At 48.4% G+C, this 20,254-nt stretch overlaps 1 protein-coding gene across 5 annotated transcripts in view; it reads left to right on the forward strand.

Moving 5' to 3' along the window:
• RGS3 (regulator of G-protein signaling 3) overlaps positions 1-20,254 on the forward strand; it is a 167,865-nt gene that overhangs the window by 22,442 nt on the left and 125,169 nt on the right. For all 5 annotated transcript variants that reach the window (XM_019540558.1, XM_019540557.1, XM_019540559.1 and 2 more), the window contains 5 exons: positions 10,899-10,949; positions 14,692-14,750; positions 15,739-15,833; positions 16,861-16,929; positions 19,283-19,343. In XM_019540558.1, coding sequence (XP_019396103.1) covers positions 10,899-10,949; positions 14,692-14,750; positions 15,739-15,833; positions 16,861-16,929; positions 19,283-19,343 — 335 coding nt within the window. The remainder of the gene's footprint in view (positions 1-10,898; positions 10,950-14,691; positions 14,751-15,738; positions 15,834-16,860; positions 16,930-19,282; positions 19,344-20,254) is intronic.

Raw genomic sequence — 20,254 nt, forward strand, 5'->3', positions numbered from 1 at the left:
CCTTTCCCGCAACAAGCTGCTCAGGCTGAGCTGCTTCTGTAAAGTGGCGACCCTTTTATTTCTGCCTCGCTGGGCTGGAGACCAATCACTGGATTGTTGACTCAGCCAGGCTGAGGATTCCCCGGTGCAGGGACCGCAGTGAGGCTGGGGTCTCAGTAAGACTAGTTGTAGTTGGGGGTCACTTTTGATTTTCCCTGATGAGTTTGGGGTGCAGGGCCCTGGCGTTGTAGACTGTGGGGTACTTCTCCTGCCTGCCTTGCTGGGGGACTCTTGTCACGCTCTGGGAATGGCGGAGGTCTCAAGGTAGGGACAAAGCTGAGGAAACACTAGCCAAGGCCCTCTCTTCTGCTCACTTTGCTCCCTCTTTGCCTCTTTTGAAAGAAGGCTCTGATGTGGACCAAGCCTTGTTTCTGCAGGTTTGGAGGCTCCCCAGCATGTGGCTGGTCATTTCCAGAGCCAGGAACTGCCAGAGCTGTGCTGGAGGCTCAGGTGCGCATCCCAAGTGGGCTCAGGTGCGCATCCCACTAGTACATGTACTTCTTTGCCATCATGGTGTCCTTTGTGCTAGAAACTCTGTAATTTCAGGATCTGGGGTTAGGGGGTCTCCATGCAGACACGTGCTCCCCTCCCTCCTGGTCTGGGTCTAAAGACCTTGAAAGGTTGAAGATAGGGTGTTAGCTTCCCATATAGTTTGTAATCTGGGGGTTGTAATGCACCTCTTTCTGTTGTCTCTGTATATGGCTGAGCAGGGTCAGCAGCTGTACGCTGCAGGTAGTCACTGAGAGGCTGAATGTGCTGCAAGTGGAGAATGCTGCCTGAGGCTCCATTGCTTGTTTGGGCTCCTCCGTTTTGTATTTCCAAGCTGTAAAATGCATGGATTCCTTTTAGCTGGGCTTCTGCTTGGGTTCATCTTAGCTCAGGAATTGCTGGCTGCAGAGATCTGTAGGGCTGGAATTATTTTTACCCTTCCATACCAATCTGTGCTCTTCACTGCAACCCCTGCTTAAGGAAGCATCTGTTTGGCTGGGGATATTAGGTTGCTCTTTGAAAGAAGAGCTTTCTTAAAAGGACCATAAACTTTACACGACCTGTAGGCGAGGAGAACATTAATCCAAGAGGAGAATATAGACAAACCCTGCATGCAGGTGAGAGGTTGGGCTGTGATCTAGTGAGTTAAGGATAGTGATGGTCAATGTGGCTAGTTTCAGTGGTTCTCTCATGTTTGCTTACATCTGGAATAGAGCTGAAAGGCTGTTGATTCAAGTACCACTGCAAGTCCCGATCCTGTACCCAGCACAGATGCTATATTGCTGTTTCAGCTGGTCTGGCTGGGGTCTGTTCTGCGTAAGGAGGCTTCTGGGGTGCCTGTAGATGTGCAGGATGCCTGCTCCAATGTGCTGTAATTACATTGTGTTGGAGCAGACTCGATTAATCAAGTTTGCTGGAGTGTGCACTCCAGGAGCTAAGGCGTTTAATGTATTCAGTGTCCCCATGCTAGAACGACATTTAGTTAAAGTGCCTCCACCAAAATTTTGAAGTGCAGGACACTGAATATACAAGATGCTGTGGGCGCTTTAATTGGAGCAGCTCTCAAGAGCTGCTCTAATTAAAGTGTACCTTCATCCCTGGAGCACGTGTAGATGCCCCTGCTTACTGAAGATGTGGTTAAACCACAGCTAGGGTTGGAATTAAAGACCCTTTTAGACAAGTATTGGCTGTAAACCCTAGCACACTGGTTTCCCCCTTTATTACTACTGACCCTCATGTCCAAGGGATCCACTGGCTGGACCAGGTGCTCCTCCACAGTATTGATTTGCTAAGGGGCCTTGAGATGCCAGTAGTACAAATGCAAGCAGGGCTGTGTGTCAGTGAGGGAGGAATCTGCCATGATGTGGCCCATGACTTGTGGAGCTCCTAGCTGGTAGCAGTTGGTAGTTCTTGGTACCTGGGTGTTGCTTAATGGCCTCTGCCTGGTTCCCAGCATCCACCAGAAATAAATGCACAAAACAGCAGTGATGTTTCCCTCTGTCTCCAACCAGCCCTCCATCTTGCTTGGGCTTGGCACCAATCACCTTCTCTTCTTTTGTGCTCTGATGTCAGCCCAGCACTGCACAGAGGCTAAGGACAGACATTCAAAAAGCCTGAGCCTGAATTGATTCAGTCTTTGCAGGTTAGTTAAATCTGGTTAGGCTGAACTGGTTTGAAACTGGACAGACATTCTCTTTGGACTGAGGAAATTCAGGCACATGGCTGCAGTGGCTTAGGCTAGAAGCTGGGGGGCGCTAGAGCAGCTCTCCCTTCCCTTCTGTAGGGAGCTGAGCTGAGTGGCGTGTGGCAGGACTCTCTCATTATAGAGGTCTGCCTACAGGTCCTAGGCTTTTCCAGGCTGGCTGCTCACGGGGTGGGAGTGTTGCTAGCCCCCAGGCCTGGGCTAGCACTCTGAAGCAAGGGAGGGGGTGTGTGTGCAGTGCATGCATCTGTTGATGATACGGAGCTTTTCAGTCTCCTTCCCTGCTTCATCACGCTACTTGCAGCAAACTGAAAGGCAAGCAAACTAGTGGCAGGCTGATAGTGATATCAGTCTTTATCACCCGATTAGCAAAACAATGGCCTTTCTCCATAACTTCAGACTTCTTAAACAGCTTACTGGCTGACCTACTGATTAGCTCCAAACCACCCTAAGCAGTCTCTGTTTCGTCTGCCTGCCCCAGTGAAATTGGAGAGAGACGCATATGCAGACACCTCTTAGCATTAGCTAGCATATCACATGCCTAGGATTCATGGGGCTGGGTCTGTGCTGCGGGAGATGGGAGGGAGAGTGGGGCAGATTTCCTGCTTGAGCAGCGAAGTGGGGTAGGGCAGGGGAAAGCCAGGCAGACCCTGCTGTGTCTGCAGTCTCTGCTGGAGCCCTACACAGCATTCGTTCGTATACTACATGCTGGCTATGGTCTGTGCAGAGAGGAAGAAGGGCTCCTCGCTTAAGCGGAGTGGTGAGGGGGTGGGAGGAGGGGGGCATGGGGAAGCCAGCAGACCCTGCTGTGTCTGCAAGTCTCTGCCAGAGCTCCAACCCAGGAGCAGAGGGGTGGGGCCAGCCCTGCTGTGGAGGAGAGAGCCCCACCCAGCCCAGAGAGCATGCTGAGATGCTGGGGGTGTCTGGTATATCTTAAACCAGCAGGGGGTCTGGGACAGACATTGCATAAACCAGTTTGACCCAAATCAGTTAAGTCTGATACTACATTCAAGCAGGTTTATTTCAAACTGGTTTCAGCCATTTTCAAACTGGTTTATGTGCACTGAATGTATGTTCTGTTACAGGTAGTTTAAACCAGTTTCTGATCACTTAAATTGGTTTATGTGTAATATCTATGCCTAGCTGGAGTGTCACTATGCAGTCAGGACTGCAGGCCATTACAGTTTCATAGTTTCTAGGGTCGGAAGGGACCTGAGCAGATCATCAAGTCCAACCCCCTGCCATGGCAGGAAAGAGTACTGGGGTCAAACAACCCTGGCTAGGTGATTATCTAGCCTTCTTTTGAAGACCCCCAGGGTAGGAGTGAGCATCACTTCCCTTGGAAGTTGGTTCCAGATCCTAGTCGTCCTGACAGTGAAGTAGTGCTTCCTACTGTCTAGCCTGAATCTACTCTCAGTCAACTTATGGCCATTATTCCTAACTACTCCTGGTAGTGCTCGGGGGAACAGGGTCACTCCCGTTCCCTGGTGGTCCCCCTTGGTAAGTTTATAGATGGTCACCAGATCCCCCCCTCAGCCTTCTCTTGTGGAGGCTGAACAGGTTCAGGTCTCTTAGCCTTTCCTCGTAGGGCCTGCCCTGCTGACCCCGATCATGCGGGTGGCCTCCTCTGGACCCTCTCAGTTCCCCCAGCTGCCATGTTGGATCCATCTTTTTGGTTTTGAATAGGTGCAGAAATACTCATAACCAAAGAAGGTGCTGAACAAACTATTCCACGAGGAAATGAGGGCAAATGGGTACCCAGGCTGTCTGCTGTGCTGGGGACCAAGCTTTGGTGTGGGATCTACTTGGAAACACCACAGCCTCCTGACTCTGTTCGGTCCATGTTCCCAATGTGTGTCAAATAGGCTTTACTATTTGGAGGGTAGCATGTCCAAAGGCATTCCTGGCTGCTCATTCCCTGGGTGCGTTGTGGAGCAGAGCAGCAGGCACCTGTGGGGAAACGGCAGTCTCTTCCCAAGGGAGCTTAGGATGAATACAAGGAAAGCATTAAAAGAAAGTGTGCATGTGCTTCTGTATGCATATGTGCATGAGAAACCCCACACTGGTCTGACTTCTCCTGGGGCCTTAACAATCTCAGCTGTTGCTTATTTTATACATAGAGGGGTGACTTTTTTCTCCTTGAGGCAATGCAGATTCTCCATACTGAGATTCAGTGATGCTGTACCTTTTTTCTTTTCACAGCAGCACAGTCCAATTTAAAAGGTTTAAAAAAATAATGTCAAAATTCAGTGCAGAAAATCATGCAATTCCTGCCTTTATCAGCTGGAAGCAGAGAGGGAACTCTACTTGCCTAAGTCTGCCGGGATGTCCCCCTCCATAGGGAATACAGTCAGTCACCCCGAATCACTGCTGCCCTTCCCTCCCCACCCCATCTTGAGGCCAGGGTCACGGTCCAGGATGGCAAGGTGTGGCGATGCCCCCGTTGACGTACCTGGAACTGTTAGTCCCAAGAACTCCAGTTTTGTGAGTCAGACCCAAAAAGCAGAAGCTTACCTGAAAATCACAAGATTGAATAGTTAATGATTTTTTACTCATGTTTGTGGGCCTTTTGGGTTTTGAACCTTGAGATGCATCTGGATGGCTCTGTTAAGCTTTCCTCTGCAACCTGAAGGCCAGAAAATTCCATTTTTGTAAATGAAGACTGAAATTCTCCCATAATTTCATTGACTCCAGGAGCTGGCATTTTACAAACATGGAATACCCTGAGACTAGTGACACTTAGTGAAATCCTGAGAGGTGATTCACAACACTAGTAGAGATGGTAGCTGTTTTCTCTGAATCAAGCACTGACTCAGTGGTATCATGAAACTGTTATTCTCAACAACATGCAAGTGTGTTTGAATGAGGGTACCTGTGGTGGCTGGCTTGGTGCTGAGATGAGAGTATGCTGGTGGGACACTGCTACAAATGATTTCTGTTTAAAGTTGGCCTAGAAGAATTTGTGCTTTTGGGATAGATACAGATGGACTGGAAAAAGGGACCAGGTGTGACGAGGCTGACTTTCCTGTTGGGGCTGGAGGGCTCCTTGGCAGGTGCAAGAAGTGGAAGGGAGGCTCCCGCAGTCCTGGTCTGATTGTCTTGGATGTGGAGCGGGATGCAACTCTTTACCTACAGACCTCACAGCTCCTAGGCATTTGTGTTAAACAGGAGCTACAAACACGAGCAAAAATCAAATCTCAAAGAATCTGAAGACTGATAATTCTCCCTAACATGTAATCAGCTCTCACTTCCTTGCTTGTTGAGATCCAGCTACCCTTTTCCTTACTCCGCTAGGATGTTACTTGTGTTAGATGTTCCTTGTAAAAGTCCCCCTAGCTTTTTCCTAGTGCGAGCAAGCCTCTGTGGGTACAGGCCTAGTGCTTCATGGTTGTCCACTGGGGCTGGAAGGGTAGACAAGGCTCACCTTTGTAAACACAAACAGATGAGGAACCACACTTTTTCAAATAAAACTTCACACTTTGGGGATGGGCGCAGAAAGCCTCATTGCTCTGTGCAAAAGGAACATGGAAAACGGCACAGAGTCATTTTTCTTTTTAGTGACCTCTAGCTCTGTGGACTTGAAGGTGGGTGGAAATGCAGCCCTTGAACGCATCCCGTCAATCAGGGGAAATTTGACAAAACTGGCTCCTTGTGCCTTGATTTTTTTTTTTTTGAAGAGTTTACAAGAGTTTTCAGCATTCAGTGCAAGGAACCTTCCAGTAGAGATTAGTGGGAAGAGCAGCAGACTGCCTGTGTGAGAAAATATTAATGCCTCCACTGAAACCCTATTTCCATGTGGCTGCAGTTTTGTTTGTTTAACAAATCCTTTCCTCAGCCTGTTGCACCACCGGTTCTCAGACTCCTCCCAGAAACAGAGGTCATTTCACGGCTCCAAACCCCTAGGGTTGCTGAAACCAGTACCAAGCTGGTAAGGGCTGGGGATCCCACTGAAAGGATCACATAAGCCATTTGGAATCCCACTCCCTAGTTCGAGACTCTGTCCTCAAACTGGGCTTCAGTTGTCTCCTAAGCATCCATTTACAGCTAAAGTTTATCCCAGTGGCTAGAGCAAGGCTGGGAAAAATCTGTTTTGAGAAATCATTATAGCATTACAGCCTGTTCCCTATAGGAAGAAAAGGCTTTTCACACTGGATGAGACCACTGGGATCAATCTCTAATGCACCAGCGGGAGGTTAACACTTTCCCTAAAGTTCAGTGCCTTTGTTACGTTGCTTTTGTCCTTCCCCTATCTGTTTGTTAAGTACTTGTGTTGCACCTAGTGAAACAGGGGCTTCATTATTATGATAAACCAAAAATGATAGATAGTGGTTGTATAATTGCATGCAGCATAATCAAATCAACTAGGTGCCTCAGCACACCATGCTCTGCTCCTCTGACCGTTGCCTACTCAGAGTACTCCTTTACAGGCTGTTGCTAGTGGGCAGAAAATGAACCGCAAATGACTTTAAAAACCCTCACCCCTGCTGCACCCTTGTTATCTGCTTCGAGCTCTATTTCAGCACAGCCCAGGATGCAGGAGTGCCACATGCTCTTTCAGGGAGATGAGATCCCCCTTAGCCACTCCTGGGTCTGATTCTCTCACATGCTCTTCCTCTCCCCACTCCCCCAAAGTTATCCTTGCACAAAAGCTTCTTTTCTCCTTGCGGGCCCCATTCATTAGCAGGCTGACTCCTGGTCACGCTTGGTTAGATGGGATCCTTTTGCTTTCACAGCATAACCATTGTTAAATGTTAATTGTGGAACAACAAGATTGTTCCCACGGTTTCAGAGATCTGAAGATAGGAAAAGGGTTAAAGTGGGGGTCCAAAGGCTGGGCTTGTTCTGGTAGCATGTTAAACCCCAAAGGCCAAATTCTCAGCTGGAGTAAATAAACATTGACTTCAGTAGGGCTGCACTGATTTACACTAGCTGGGATAAAATCTGGTGTTTTCTCTGTGCACTGGTTCTTAACCAGTAACATTTTTTGAATGGTTCAAGTATTCTTTCTGTCTGCGCCCCGACTCTGTGCTTCTCTCCCTGTCTCGCCTGCACCCACAACATCAGAGCCAAGCAGAAGCTATAATACCAAAGCAGCAAGCACTTTGGTTAACTAGATGCCTGTAGGAGTCAGATTTAAGGCTGATTTAAGTGGCTAAGGCAGTAGGAGCTCACCCTCTTGGAAACAGTATCTGGGGCAGTTTCATCTGACCACAGTGGTGGCATTACTGTACCCTTGAAAAGGTTTAGTAGCACCCCATGCAGCTGTGGCACCCTGTTTGAGAACTACTGAGATAAGGTGATATGTCAGAACCAGAGCTGGGTGACATTTTTGGTGGTTCCATTTTTACTGAAAAAAAATTACATTTGGGCGGACTGAAACATTTTGCAAATTTGTGTTGAATTCACTAATGAATTTTCATCAAAATAAAAGATCCTAAGATAAATTCTGAAAAAAAATTGAACATGGTTTATTTCAACACTTCCAGAACAAAACTCTTCGATGCAAAGGGATGGTTGGTTTGAATAGACTTCAGTTGTATTTAAAGGAAAATTAAGCTTGAAAATGAAATGAGGGAGTCTGTTTTGACACGTTACATTTGGTTAAACGTTAGTGGTCGTCATCCTGTTCCCCCCACCACTTTTTTTTGGTTCATGAAAAATGTTAAAAAAATATGTTTCAGATCAACACAGAACAATTAAAATGGGGAGTCATTTGGGGAATGAGCTTGTTTGTTGCTTACTGTAAGCTGCTCTGAGCCTTTCTGGATAGAGTAGGATATAAATGTAAATAACAAAAACAACATCATATTTTCAGGGCTTCTAAGGAACTGAGTAAAATTAGTTTTTTGGCCTGGATCTAGCCCAGGGCTTTATGGTAGAGTTTCCTCATACTCTAAGTGTAGCTAGATGGGAATGAAGATTTCTCCAAAATATTGGAGGATCTCCAGAGATACCTTATGGAAAAGTAACTAAAAAGTTCCCGAAGCCAAATATCGTCTGTCCAGCCCATCTGCTCTCACCCTGGCAATGTCAAGAACCTTACAGCTGGCTTAACTACCTGTTTAGAGATTCCTGTGGCCCTTGGGAATCCACCCAGAGGATCAAACCCACTCAAGGATCCTTTCTGGGGCTGCTCTTAGGAATGGTAACTCCCAAACATTGTGGTGTCTGACCAATGTCAGCTTTTAATAACATCAGGCTTCTCATCCCTAGCTCTCAAAGCACTCTACAAGGATGAAGAATTTTATTATTTCTGCTTATCAGATGGTGAAGTCACAGTGTAGAGAGGGGAAGTGACATGTCCCATGATTTTTTTAGTCCAGGATCCCAGAGCTCTTCCTGCACAGAGTGGTTGTGTTGATTTTTGCTTGCTTAAGGGGCAGCCTGGCCAGAACTTGCTGCTGCTTCATTGTAGACATGACTCCAAGCTACTGTAGCTGCTTGCAGCTGGTGCTTTTATAGCACCTGGCCACTAAGAGGCAATAGTGGAAGAGTCGGGTTGTACTGAGCAAACAGCTGCTCCAGGATGCATTGACAAAGGGTGTGGACAGGGGACCGCTACAGTTATCCATTTCCTGATGGATAACTTTACTCCAGAGTGGAGTGACATGCACCTGTATAAGGCTGTGTGTTTGCTGTAAGCATTGTGTGGTTGCTCCATTGCTGCTACCATGGCGTTAACTTGCATTTGGCATTGGGGTCACTTCTGCACACAGCTGCATTCTGGTCTCTGTCCTTTGCTGCAGTATGGGACTTAGGGAAGCAGGAAGTGTAATGTTAAGTGCCGTTTCCCCCACAAGGTAAGCCCTTGTCTTTTTTACCCTCTAGGGAGGCCAGCACCCTGCATTACTATCTTTTGGGCAGTGGGGAATATTTGCCTTTGCTGTGATGGGCATGGTAAAAATGGCCACTTTTGTTCTCTGTGGGCAAACACTGTGTTATTCTTGTCACAACCCCCACAGGCTATGAGACCCAATGCATAACAGCTCACCAAGAAGCCTCCAGTTGGTCACAGGAAACAGCCTGAACATTTGTGACAGTTGGAAAGCATGGTGCACCAACCCCAGCAGTGGCAACATGCCACCCCCATGGTGCAGCAGGCAGATGATTATGGGAGCAATGCCCAGGCTGCTTGCTTGGGATGGCAGTGTCACTAGTTTGCTCTCTAGGAGTAAAAGGCCTCTCAGGCCAAATTTGGCTTCTGCATGCCAAGTGGACCACTGTTAGCTTAGCAAGGCCCCAAAAGCTGATTGCAGTTCATGGGGCTGCTGGAAGCATCTTCAGAAGTCTGGAAGTCACAAATCCAGCCGAAAGGGGGTGCTGAAGTTAGTTATCATTGGTGGGGCTCTCTGTTCTCTCTTTGAACAATGGGGCTGTGACTAATGACTGGCACAATGGTAGCTATAACAAGTCATCTGCCATATGGATGCTAAGTGCTGTGGTTGGTGCTGCTGCCAGCAGAGTGGGATCCTGGAATGAAAGATGCCACGACCTGGTGATATAGAGCTAATGCAGCCTGCTGTACCATGGCCCTGGCTCTGCTCTGGTGTGTTCTCCTTGTGTGCATTGCTTGCATATGCACAAGTCTTGTATTGCTTCTTCTCCCAGGTCTCTCTTAGGCTGATGCGTCAGTCCTCAGGCTCGAAAGCTCAGGGCACTCAATGAAGCCATGACCCAGCGATCTGCCGCATATGCAGGAGGCCCTCTGCACTGTCCTAGCTGTGCGCTGGCCACTCTGCCAGCATGTGGGGCTCAGAGCTGCGGAGACTTCACTTCTCTTTCTTAGTAAAGTGAACTTGACTGATTAAACTCTGGGCTTTCTCATTGGGAACAAGCCCCACTGCTTTGTGATGGTAATAATGTTAGCAGATGTTCCTGTCTCGAGGTTGGGGCAGGCAAGAGGCCAGCCCCTTGCCATCTGCTCCTCTCTCCATGTGGCTGGAGAAGTGTAGGCCTGAACAATGGGAGATGTTTTGTCTGCCAGGGCTGGAGGTGTTTGTGTGGCATCTGGCTTGAGAGGGCAGCTGGCTTCAGCTCCTCCTTTCTCTGAACAGCATCCGTGTCCTGGTCTTGTGCTCCCACTGCTGCTGGGGCATGTCTGGGTTTGGCTTCCTGGACAAAGCAGCACTCTAAGGAGTTGGCCTTTCTTCCACCAGGACCAATTGTTTTGGTCTGAACCTCTCAGTCCTCTACTCCCTCTGGCCATTGCTTGTTCTGTGCCATATTCTGCTCTCAGACTCAGCTCCCCCTTAGCTTGGCACTGGCTACAAATCAGAAACAGCTCAGAAACATGGCTGTGTGGGTGCAGTTGCTCTAGGAGCACCTACTGGCTTTGATTCACTCCATGTCTCCACAGCACGATACACCACTAGTCCTTACACCAACATGTCAGGTCCACTCTTTTACATGGGACCTGGGACAGAGGAACTGAGGGAATGTCAAGTATTATAATCCCTTTCTTAAAATCAGAGCCAGGAGTAGGCAGCACATTGTGCAACTGCTGCAGAGAGGCTGGGATGAAGCTGGTTGTATAGGATGAAACCGTGTGTATTGAGGGGGTCTCTCTGTCTCTGGCCAGTCAGGCTGTTGAAGCCTATTTGATGGGAAATCGCCAACAGTGTTTTCCACATCAGGTCCCTTATCTGCTTCTTTTGCTTTCTGCCCTCAGGTCAGCTGAAGCTGTCCATTGATGTGCAGGGCAGGTGTCTCATGCTGCACAGTAAGTATTACTCGGTTGTGTTGAACTTGACATGGTGCCACACCACCCAGTCATGGTCATGAGCACAGATGAAACCAGCTCTGGAGAGGATGCCCTCTGTGGGGTCTTGCACAGGCCCAAGTGCTGTACACTGGGGTCCACTGCTGGGAGTGAACATTTCCATCGTGAGTGGATTGAAACTTTTCCCGTTTAGGTTATTTAACCCTTTTTTAACTCCAGTGCTTGAAAACACTGCCTGTTTCAAAATGCAAATATTATTTTAAAAGGAAAAGTCAAGATGTTTTGTCTCTTCTGATTTTCCCTTCCTTTTTTCGACTAATGCCATTTGCCAGATTTGATTCAAATTTGCAAATAGGTGTGGTGGCCCCAGAACTGCCCATTTCTACCTATTGAATTCCCTGCTCCCTGAAGAGTTGCACCCAGCTGTCCTGGGGGGGTCTCTGCCATGAGAGTGTGCTGTTGGACCTGAAAGGCCAACCCTATTGCTACAGTGGCAATAGGGTCCTTAACCTTTATATGTGGCACAGCCAGTGCAAGAAGGGACAGAGCAGTGCAGGGCAGGACAGGGGTCTGTACAGTCTCATCAGTGGGGTCTGCAGAGACTCCATTGTGTGAGGACAGCAGTGTTTTACCCTTTACCTTGCTTGACCCTGCTCTAGTCAGGTTTTTTAACCAGGTGAAGCAGGTTCATTCCTGGGAGGACCTTCCTGGTCTCTACCATACCTCACTTCTCCCATGAGTGAGTCAACAGTGTTGCAGCTGCAGGACCTATCCAGAATAGCCCCGATACAGGGGCCCTTTCTGGCTGGCACACTCACGGACCTGGTATGGGAGCCTGGTGGGATGAGGCTATGCTTTAGGTCTCTTACAGCACCCATGACATTTACTGGCACTAAACAACTTTCTAACAGTGATGGTTGCAAATCCATTACCAAACAGCTTGGGTTTAGCTCTTGAGAGCAGAGCCAGAGTCCCTCCCTCTCTGCCTGCTTGTCTGCACATCACTCTCTGTCCATCCCTTTCCTTTCCTCTGTTCCTTCCAGGAGCCAGAATCACTGAGCTCAACATTACGGCTACAGCACAGTTTCCCAAATGGCTTTGATTCCAGTGGGCTCTGTCAAACCCTCTGGAGCATGAAAGAGGAGCTGGCTTCCCCGCTGGAGTGCTGCTGTCCTCATTCCCTGTGTAGGCTGACTATGCTGCTACTGCATGGGGCTTCAGTTGGGAGTGGGGGTACAAGCCCCCAACTCTTCCACTTGACAGTGCAGGCATTGTGCTCTTTAGCCTCAAATAGTATGAACCCCAGAGCTCGTTCCACCCTACCTCAAGGGTCTTGCTGGCCTGTGCTGCACTGAAATGGGGCACTGTGCTGGGAGGGGCTGAGTGATCCCCACTTCTCCTGAATGCTCACCATCCACTGCCGCTCAGAAAGTGCAGTGGGGTGGTGGAAAGGGGCTTGCAATGCCCACCAGGCTTTTCTTGAAACCTCTGGATTCAACAGCAGCTGCCAGTACACCAGGGAGGGATTTACAAGGGGAGTCAAGTGCCTAAGATGCAAATAGGTGTCAAGTGGATTAGGCACCTAACTCCCATGGATTTTAAGGGGAGTTGGGCACCTGACCTGTTGAGTAGTTCTTTAATTTCTACTAGATGCCTGTCTGTATCTTTATATGCCTGACTGCCTTTGTGCATCTGACACCACGGGATTCAGTGCAAAGTCGTGTCCTTAGTGCAGTCCTCACGCCACAGGAGAGTGAAAGCCCCTGAAGTGATGTTAATGTGTCATATGCATTTTGCTGGATGCCTTTTCAGAGATGAACAGCACTATACAGCAGTGTACATGGCACAGGGGAACAAAATGCTTAACCCCAGCAGTGGGGCTGGGTGCATGTCACTGGAGAATGTTAAAGGTGCCTGGCAGAAAACTGAAATGGAGTCATCGGTGCTTCATTCTGATGCATAAAGAAGGAGCGAAAGACCCACTTTTGGCAGCTCTCTTCCCTGTAGAGGATCAGGAGGGTTGGGTACCTTTGTTGCTTTATTGGAGGTCTCACATATATATATTGGGACCTCTTCATTCCTGAAGTGAGGGAACTTAGTGCTGGGTTGTTAACCTTGACACCTATCAGAGCCATAAGTAGGATGTTCTAAGTTAACACTGGGGGCTGGTTGTGCCCCACTCACCCACCCTTAGTCAAATAGCTGATTCTCATCTTCTTTTTTTTTTCAGTTTGCAAAAAGCTGAGTCATAGGTGGAATAAAACCCCTTCCCCTGTGAATGCATCTGTTGTCCTTGATCTGAGAAAACTATTAGAAGTGGAGCCAGGTGCAAAGGGGCAGTATCCCTCCATCCCCATGGAGCAGGGCTGCTGAATCTCAAGGGGCTCAGTGGGATGAAGGTACAGAAGGAGAAGTGTTAGGCCGAAAACCAAGTACCACTCCCATGGAAGGTAGTAACCATCTCCTCAGGGGTCATGGAGGAAGCCCCACCACACATAACTAGACCACTCAACCCTTAGCCAATGGCTGCATGAGAGATCCCAGCAGGCATATTCTAGTATATGTTTGACTAGTGTTTGCTTCCCTGAGTGAGAGCCTAGGGACAAACTGAGCCATCATGAGCAGACAGTAGGAAGCTCTTTAACTCAGCAAAGATAGAATAGGATACAGGGAAGCAGAAGCTAGGAAGATCGGGGCTAGAAGTAAAGCATGTGTATTCAACACAGTGGTGAGAGAGCAATTACACACTGGAAAAGCTGACTAGTGATAGGGTAGACTCTCTGGCACTTGATGGTGTTAAACTAAGACTGGAAATGTCTTTCTAAAAGATCTGCTCCAGCTCAGCCACAACTTGTGAGGTCACTGAAGACATCCGTGGCTGGGATCCTCTGGAGATGCTGGAAGCCAAAGTGAATGAACACAATATCCTCTCTTAGCCTTTGGGGTGGGCAAGCCCCAAACAGTTTTGGAAAATAGCATGCGAGAACAGTGGGTCCTTGCTGAGCCCACTCTGCTCCCATAGTATTTACTGTACTGTGCATTGCATTTTCCAGTGGTCCCAACTCTGATGAAGAGAAATGCATGCATCTCCCAGCTGAATGCAAAAGGCGCTGCCACCTTGCTGGGCATGTTCTGAACGACGTTTGCTCAGCCGTGACAGAATGCCACATGCTATCTGTGCACTGGGGACAGATTCTGATTTCACTCACACGGCCGGAAAACATAACACCTCCCTGCTGCAGTCAGTGGAGCAATGTTGGGTGTGCATGGGCGGAGCTGAGATCAGCACAGAGCTTTTGATATTTGACTTGATGATACACTTGGCCCTGGAGCAAAGTGCCTTGGGCCCTTGAGTTGTGTGAAGCCAGGCATATGAAATGCAATTTGTCATGTGGATGCTGAGCTGTATCTGCCTTCAACTTCACTCAAGGATGCCAGTATTTTTAGTACAATTTTACTTAAAAACACTACACCCATTGATCATTTCTCTCTGCAGCCTGCCCTGCTGTCAGGGTGCCCATGGTGCTGGGGAGGTGCGTGCAGGGAGCCTGCGAGGAGGGTCACCTTCTAGCCTGTGCCCTCTATGCGAGACTGGTTTAATCCTGTGCCTCAGGCTCTGAGCAAAGAAGAGCCCTGCTATCCGTGTGCAGTGCCGGGGCAGCAGAGAATTCTCAGAGCACAGTGCGGGGGGAAGATGCTATTTTTCTTGTCTTTTTCCAACCACATTTCATTTTCTTTTTAGTTATGGAAGCAAAAGGCCTGATGGGCAAAGAGTACCGGACGTGTGATTCTTATGTGAAGGTGGGTTCTTCTGCAGTTGCTGCAGGGCTCTGGGTTCAGTGTGCTGTGAGGACAACCTTGTTTGGTGCCCTTCCTGGCTTTGAGGTCTATTTCCCCAAGCATGCACTGGACTATCACCCTTCCCTACACCTAGTTTGGGGATGTGCATAAATCAAGTCACAGCCATTGCATGGAGCTCTCCATTTGTCTCGAATGACCTCTCCTCCGACACTGATCTGTTGCGAAGTGCTTTTCCTGCATCAGGTGAGCAAAGACAGCTGGTCTCTTGCAAGATGCTGGATCCCTGTGTTAATTGCTCCTGTGGGGCTGTCAGCCTCAGACCATGAATTTACTGCTACAGCATCGCTGCTCACCTGGAGCTGCATGCCAGCTGAGTGGCTTTTGCTTGGGCTTGGGTTAACAAGGATTATGTGCCTATGCTCACCATTTTCTGGAAGAATATTCCATCATGCAGATTAAGGAAAGGGGAGAAAGAAGTTCAGCCTTGGGCAAACAGTAGCAAAAGTGCCGCAGACACTGGGGGTAGGTTTAGCAGATGGCACCTGAATAAGTCATTTCTTTGTCTCTTTTTCCTGACTGAACAAAAATGCATGCTATTATATGATGCAACACACCATATAATATGGTGTATGATGCACTCCTACTGCAGGTCTCCAACCCCTTGGTGGGAGGGGTCAGGGGCTGTTAAATCAACCCCCGGAGTTTCTGATATTTAACTTGTATTTTTTCCATAGTATTTGCTCATGAGCAGCATTTGTCCTACTTGCTTTACCCTAGGAAGTTTTGTCATGTTGTTGCTAGATATGCACAATCCAAAGTGATCTGTAAATGTGGCCAGCATAGACTCCACTCACTCTTTGAGACCTAGCCATCCATGCAACTGGCTCTACAGGTCTCCTGGTAATTATAGCACCAATGAGGTAATGACTCACCAGGGTTTGTGTTTGCTGAGAGAGAGCTAATGTGTCATTTGTTTCTCCAAATGAAGATGTCTATAGTACCGGACACTGATCGGAAATGCAGGCAAAAGACCAAGACTGTGCCGGACAGCAAAAATCCCGTCTTCCACGAGCACTTTCTCTTGTGAGTATGAATGGTCAGATGCAGCCCCATCCTATCGTGCTGTGTTCCGAACTGGGCATGTGTTCTGAATGGAATTGGAAGCGAATTTGCACAGTAGCTGTGCTCTGCGAGTCTCTTGTAGCCAAGACCCAGCATTGGCTCTTCAGCTATTATCTTTAATAAACATGCCTCATGCATGACAAGGTTTTAAACTGAAATGAGGAGTGACAGACATTATTTTGCTGTTTCTTGTAGCTGAAATGTCTTGAACTTTTGAACAGAGCTTTGCTGAAGCTCACAAAGCTGCATGACAGCAATATTCCTGCCCATTTGGAGTTTCTTATTGGGTAGCTTCTATGCATCCATATGGAGTTGGGGAAACAAACTCCATTTCCTAGATACTGAGCCAGCAATGAAATGGGGGATCAGTATGAACAAGGAAGGTAAAAGGCTTTCCCAAAGCTATCGCATGTCTTTGCATGGTAAAGGAGCCCCCTGGCTTGTAGCATTTTGGTAGATCTCATTATCTCTTGTAGACCTGCTGTTGCAAGATCTCTGCACTCATAAAATATTTAATTCAGCAACAGAGTGATTATTTAACAGCATGATTTATAGGTTTTCTTGTTGTGTTTTTCCTTTGATGCTTAACATGTATCTTCCTGTAGGATTTATTCCCCTTAAGCAACCTGACCTGTGTTTCATCACCTGCCCTAAAGAGTTTACCTCTCTTCTAGTAGAGTGTTGACAACAAATGGCTTGTTGTTTAACTATGCAAGCAAGAGTTCTTTATTATGTAATAAAAATGGGTTGGAGCTTGCACTTTGGTAAATGAGCGCACAGCAGCTCTTCGGAGAAGACTGCGCTCTGTAGTGCTTGCCATGGAGATGTGTGTGGGATCCAAGGGACAGGTTGTGGAGAAAAGGTTGCAGCAAGTGCCTGTGTCTGAGGAGGCAGAACTGTGGCAGTAAAAGCATGCTAAAACCCCCAAATTCTTGGTACTTCTGGATGAGTGGCACTCACATCCCATCTTCTCTGGCTTGTGTCACAGCCCAGTTCAAGAGGAAGATGAACAAAAGCGTCTTCTGGTTACAGTCTGGAACCGCGAGAGGAATTCCAGGTAAAGGTGCTGCTAGGATGGGGCTGGGGTTGGGATGCTGGAGAACTGTCTCTTTAAGAAAATGAACCATACTGTCTGCTCTGGTTAATTTCATGTGAGCTCTTTTGGAGCCCTTTGCCCCATGGCTTAGCCTTGACATCGGGGACTGCTGTGAGTGCACTGAGGGCAGGCTGCTGCTGTTTCATTTGAGCAGCCCTGGCATTGGATTCAGGTCTTCTCAAGCCATGTGTGCAGATATCTGCAGGAAGAGGAGGACATGTGTCCTGGATCTGCTTCCTCATGCGGTGGGAGGGTGCGGCGTGCTGGCTTCTGATGGACCTGACCCGACTGCTCCTCCATTTCTGTTGGCTGCTGGAAGGCTGCAAGTGTTGAAGGCTCCATGTTCTGCCTCTGACCAGGCTCCAGGCTCTCCCATCCCCCTACAGTGGGGTGATATTTAAGCAAATTCAACTCCTAGTGAAGGCTCTGCTAGGGCCAGGGCAGCATTTTGCATAGGGTTTTGGATAATGTGGCTGAGAGAGAATTCTGCCTTGGGGAAGCTCACCCAGTGTCTACCCACACTTATGCCTGCAGTAGCCCAAGGGTGACTCTCTGGCCCCCTTGGTCTGCTGCTTGAAAGTTCCTATGCGTGGCTTATGGAAAGTATTTTTTCTACAGAATAGCCTCCCCAAGTGGACACTGGTGTCACCATGGGTGCTCTTTGCATAACAGGTGATCAGACATCACATGAGCAGCAGCTAATGCCATGGCACACTCCACTTGTGTGTAGATATGGAGCAGACCTGAAGATTTTGCCAGGTTTATAGCATCCAAGAAATACTGAAGGGAAAGGTATTGGGGTCCTTTAAGCTCCATCCTGCCAGGAAAGCCCTGCCCACCTCCTGACCTGCTCCAGCCAGTGCTGGCTGCCCATTAGCCACCTGAGCTCAGTGATATGTTTCTTCAACCCTTTACCTCCTGCACTCTCAGAAGAGTTTCTGTGCCAAAGCAGTGTTGTGGGGTAGTTGTCTTCCTGGGACATAACCCAGTCAGTCCATTTTGTAGTAAAGAATATCTCCCTGCTGCCATAGGAGGCACAGCTATTGGAGACATTGCTTGGAAAGAAGGCCTTCCAGAAGCAAGTGCTTTTAAATGGCTTCACTGTTTCCCTTTAACATTAGAAATTCAGGTCTTGTTTCCTCTGTTGTCCTAAGAAGACTCTCTGGAGAGCTGGTGGGATTGTGGCATCTCAAGCAGGAAGGAAGTTAGCTGGGAGGAGATGAGGTTTTCATGAAGTCCGTTCAAAACTCTTACATTTTTGGGGGTGGGTGAAATTCATATGGACTCAAATGCCTGAGAAACAGTGGGCAGAAAAGCTGTCTTTGTTAATGGTTCAGCCCCTTCTTCAAATAAAGGCTCTGGAAGCTGCCTTCAGTGCTCACCACCTCCAAAGAGAGCTGTCCCAAAGGTGGGAATGACAAGGCTGCTTTAAAAAAACACATAAAAACTTCCCTTGTAATTTAACTCATAAAACTGAAGCAAATGCCAAACTCTACTTCCACCCTTATTGTTTCCAAGTTAAAAATTGGGAGAAGGTACTGGACTCTCAGGCCTCTGCATGGGCTTTGTCATCAATGCTAATGTAAGGTGAACATGATCTTTGTACCTTAGTCTGGGACCTGGAGATCTGTGTTGTGCTCTGTCACCAATGAGATCTGGATATAAGTGCCAGGTGCTTTTTCCAGGGTCTCTCTGCTGGGCTAGAAGTCCTGCCTGGGTATGCAACCTGCATCATTCCCTCAGCAAAATGTCTGTCCAGGGTAAAACAGCAAAGCTAGGGCACCTGTTCAGACTGGACTACTCTCTTTTACGGAATTGTGGCTTTTTTTGACCAACTGAGATGCAAGTTCCCAGCCCTTCTGTGTCCCTGATATGGCAGACACAGCCCTATGAAGCAGAAATCCAGCCATAGTTAGGACTGAGGTGACATCACAATTAACATGGTTACAACATCACAATTAGCATGACCAGCAAAGTGGGGGCTGGAGACAGGATGGGAAGAGTAGGCATTGGTCAAAGGCCTTGTTCTCAGGCAGAGTGGAAAAACATAGCTTGGAATAGGTGGGGGCTGGGGGCTCTCTGTCTCCTTAATCTTGTGCTAATATTACTCTTGAAGGGAGCTGGGTTTCTCGGCATGGGGAATGAGGTCAGAGCAGGGCTGGGAGTGGGGAGGTTCCCATGGATCTGTAGGGCAAGTGGAGTTTGTAAGTTGGTGCTTGAAGGGGAAGCCCATAGAAAAATGTGCTTGTGTAGGGTTGGTGCCACAGGGGGACTTCAGCAGCAGCATGCTAACCCTTTTCCCAATCCTTTCCAGACAGAGTGAACTGATTGGCTGCATGAGCTTTGGAGTGAAGTCTCTCTTGACCCCAGACAAGGTACAGTGAGCAGTCTACAATTGGTGTGGGCTCCTCTCTATAAGGCAGTCAGGGAGTTATGGGAATTTTGAAAGAGCCCTTGCCTGAAACATCTTGCATTTATGGAGGAGGGTGCTGGGGCCTTCTCAGGGAGGCTGGCAGGAGAATGGATTGGAAGTGCTAGGTGGGTGTTCTGCTTTCCAATGGAGGGATCAGGTGGAGGTGTATGATACCCTGCTGTCTAGGCCGGAGCTGGTGAGCTGTACTTTGGGGTGGAGCTTGGAAGGTACCGTCTTGGTTGGGGAGGACCCTAGTCTTGTTCCCAGCACTAATGGCCCTTTTATGACTTCCAAGAGTGCAGAGCAAGGCTGTCAGAGTTTGGTTCTGGAGAGCAGATGGAGAGGGGACTCTGGACCTGGGTCCTTGAACCCCATCTCTGCCCTACTGAGGGTGGGACCTGGAGAGAGCAGAGGACAGTGATAGCTTCTCAGTCAGCAACACCTGCTACCATACCTGGTGTCTTATTTGTGAGCCCAGGGCACTTGCTGATATGGGCCCTCCTCTTCCACAAACAACTTTTTAAGGAAAGTGGCTGATACAGTTAACCCCACTTCCCTCCTCCCTACTCCCTTTGTCCTGCCATGCCCTTAATATGCAAAGGGTGTTGGTCTTCTGGAGTCCTGGCCTGGGTAAAACTGGGGTGGGAATGAGCTGGTGGGAATCTGAGTTGAATGAGGCTGAGAAGGTGCTGGCAGCAGAGGGAAACACAGCAAGGATTTGGTGAGCAGGGCTGGGGAGGTTTGAGCTCATATGCTGTGGAGATGGCTTTGGAAGCTCAGGTGGCTGGAGTAACCAAAGGGGCCTTGCCATCTGTTTCTGTAAAGTCATTAGAGCGTATATCCCTGAAGCCCATAGCCTGCTGTCTTGCCCTT

This window comes from Crocodylus porosus, unplaced genomic scaffold, assembly GCF_001723895.1.
Source record: "Crocodylus porosus isolate Cpor-Errol unplaced genomic scaffold, CroPor_comp1, whole genome shotgun sequence".
Classification (NCBI taxonomy): domain Eukaryota; kingdom Metazoa; phylum Chordata; order Crocodylia; family Crocodylidae; genus Crocodylus; species Crocodylus porosus.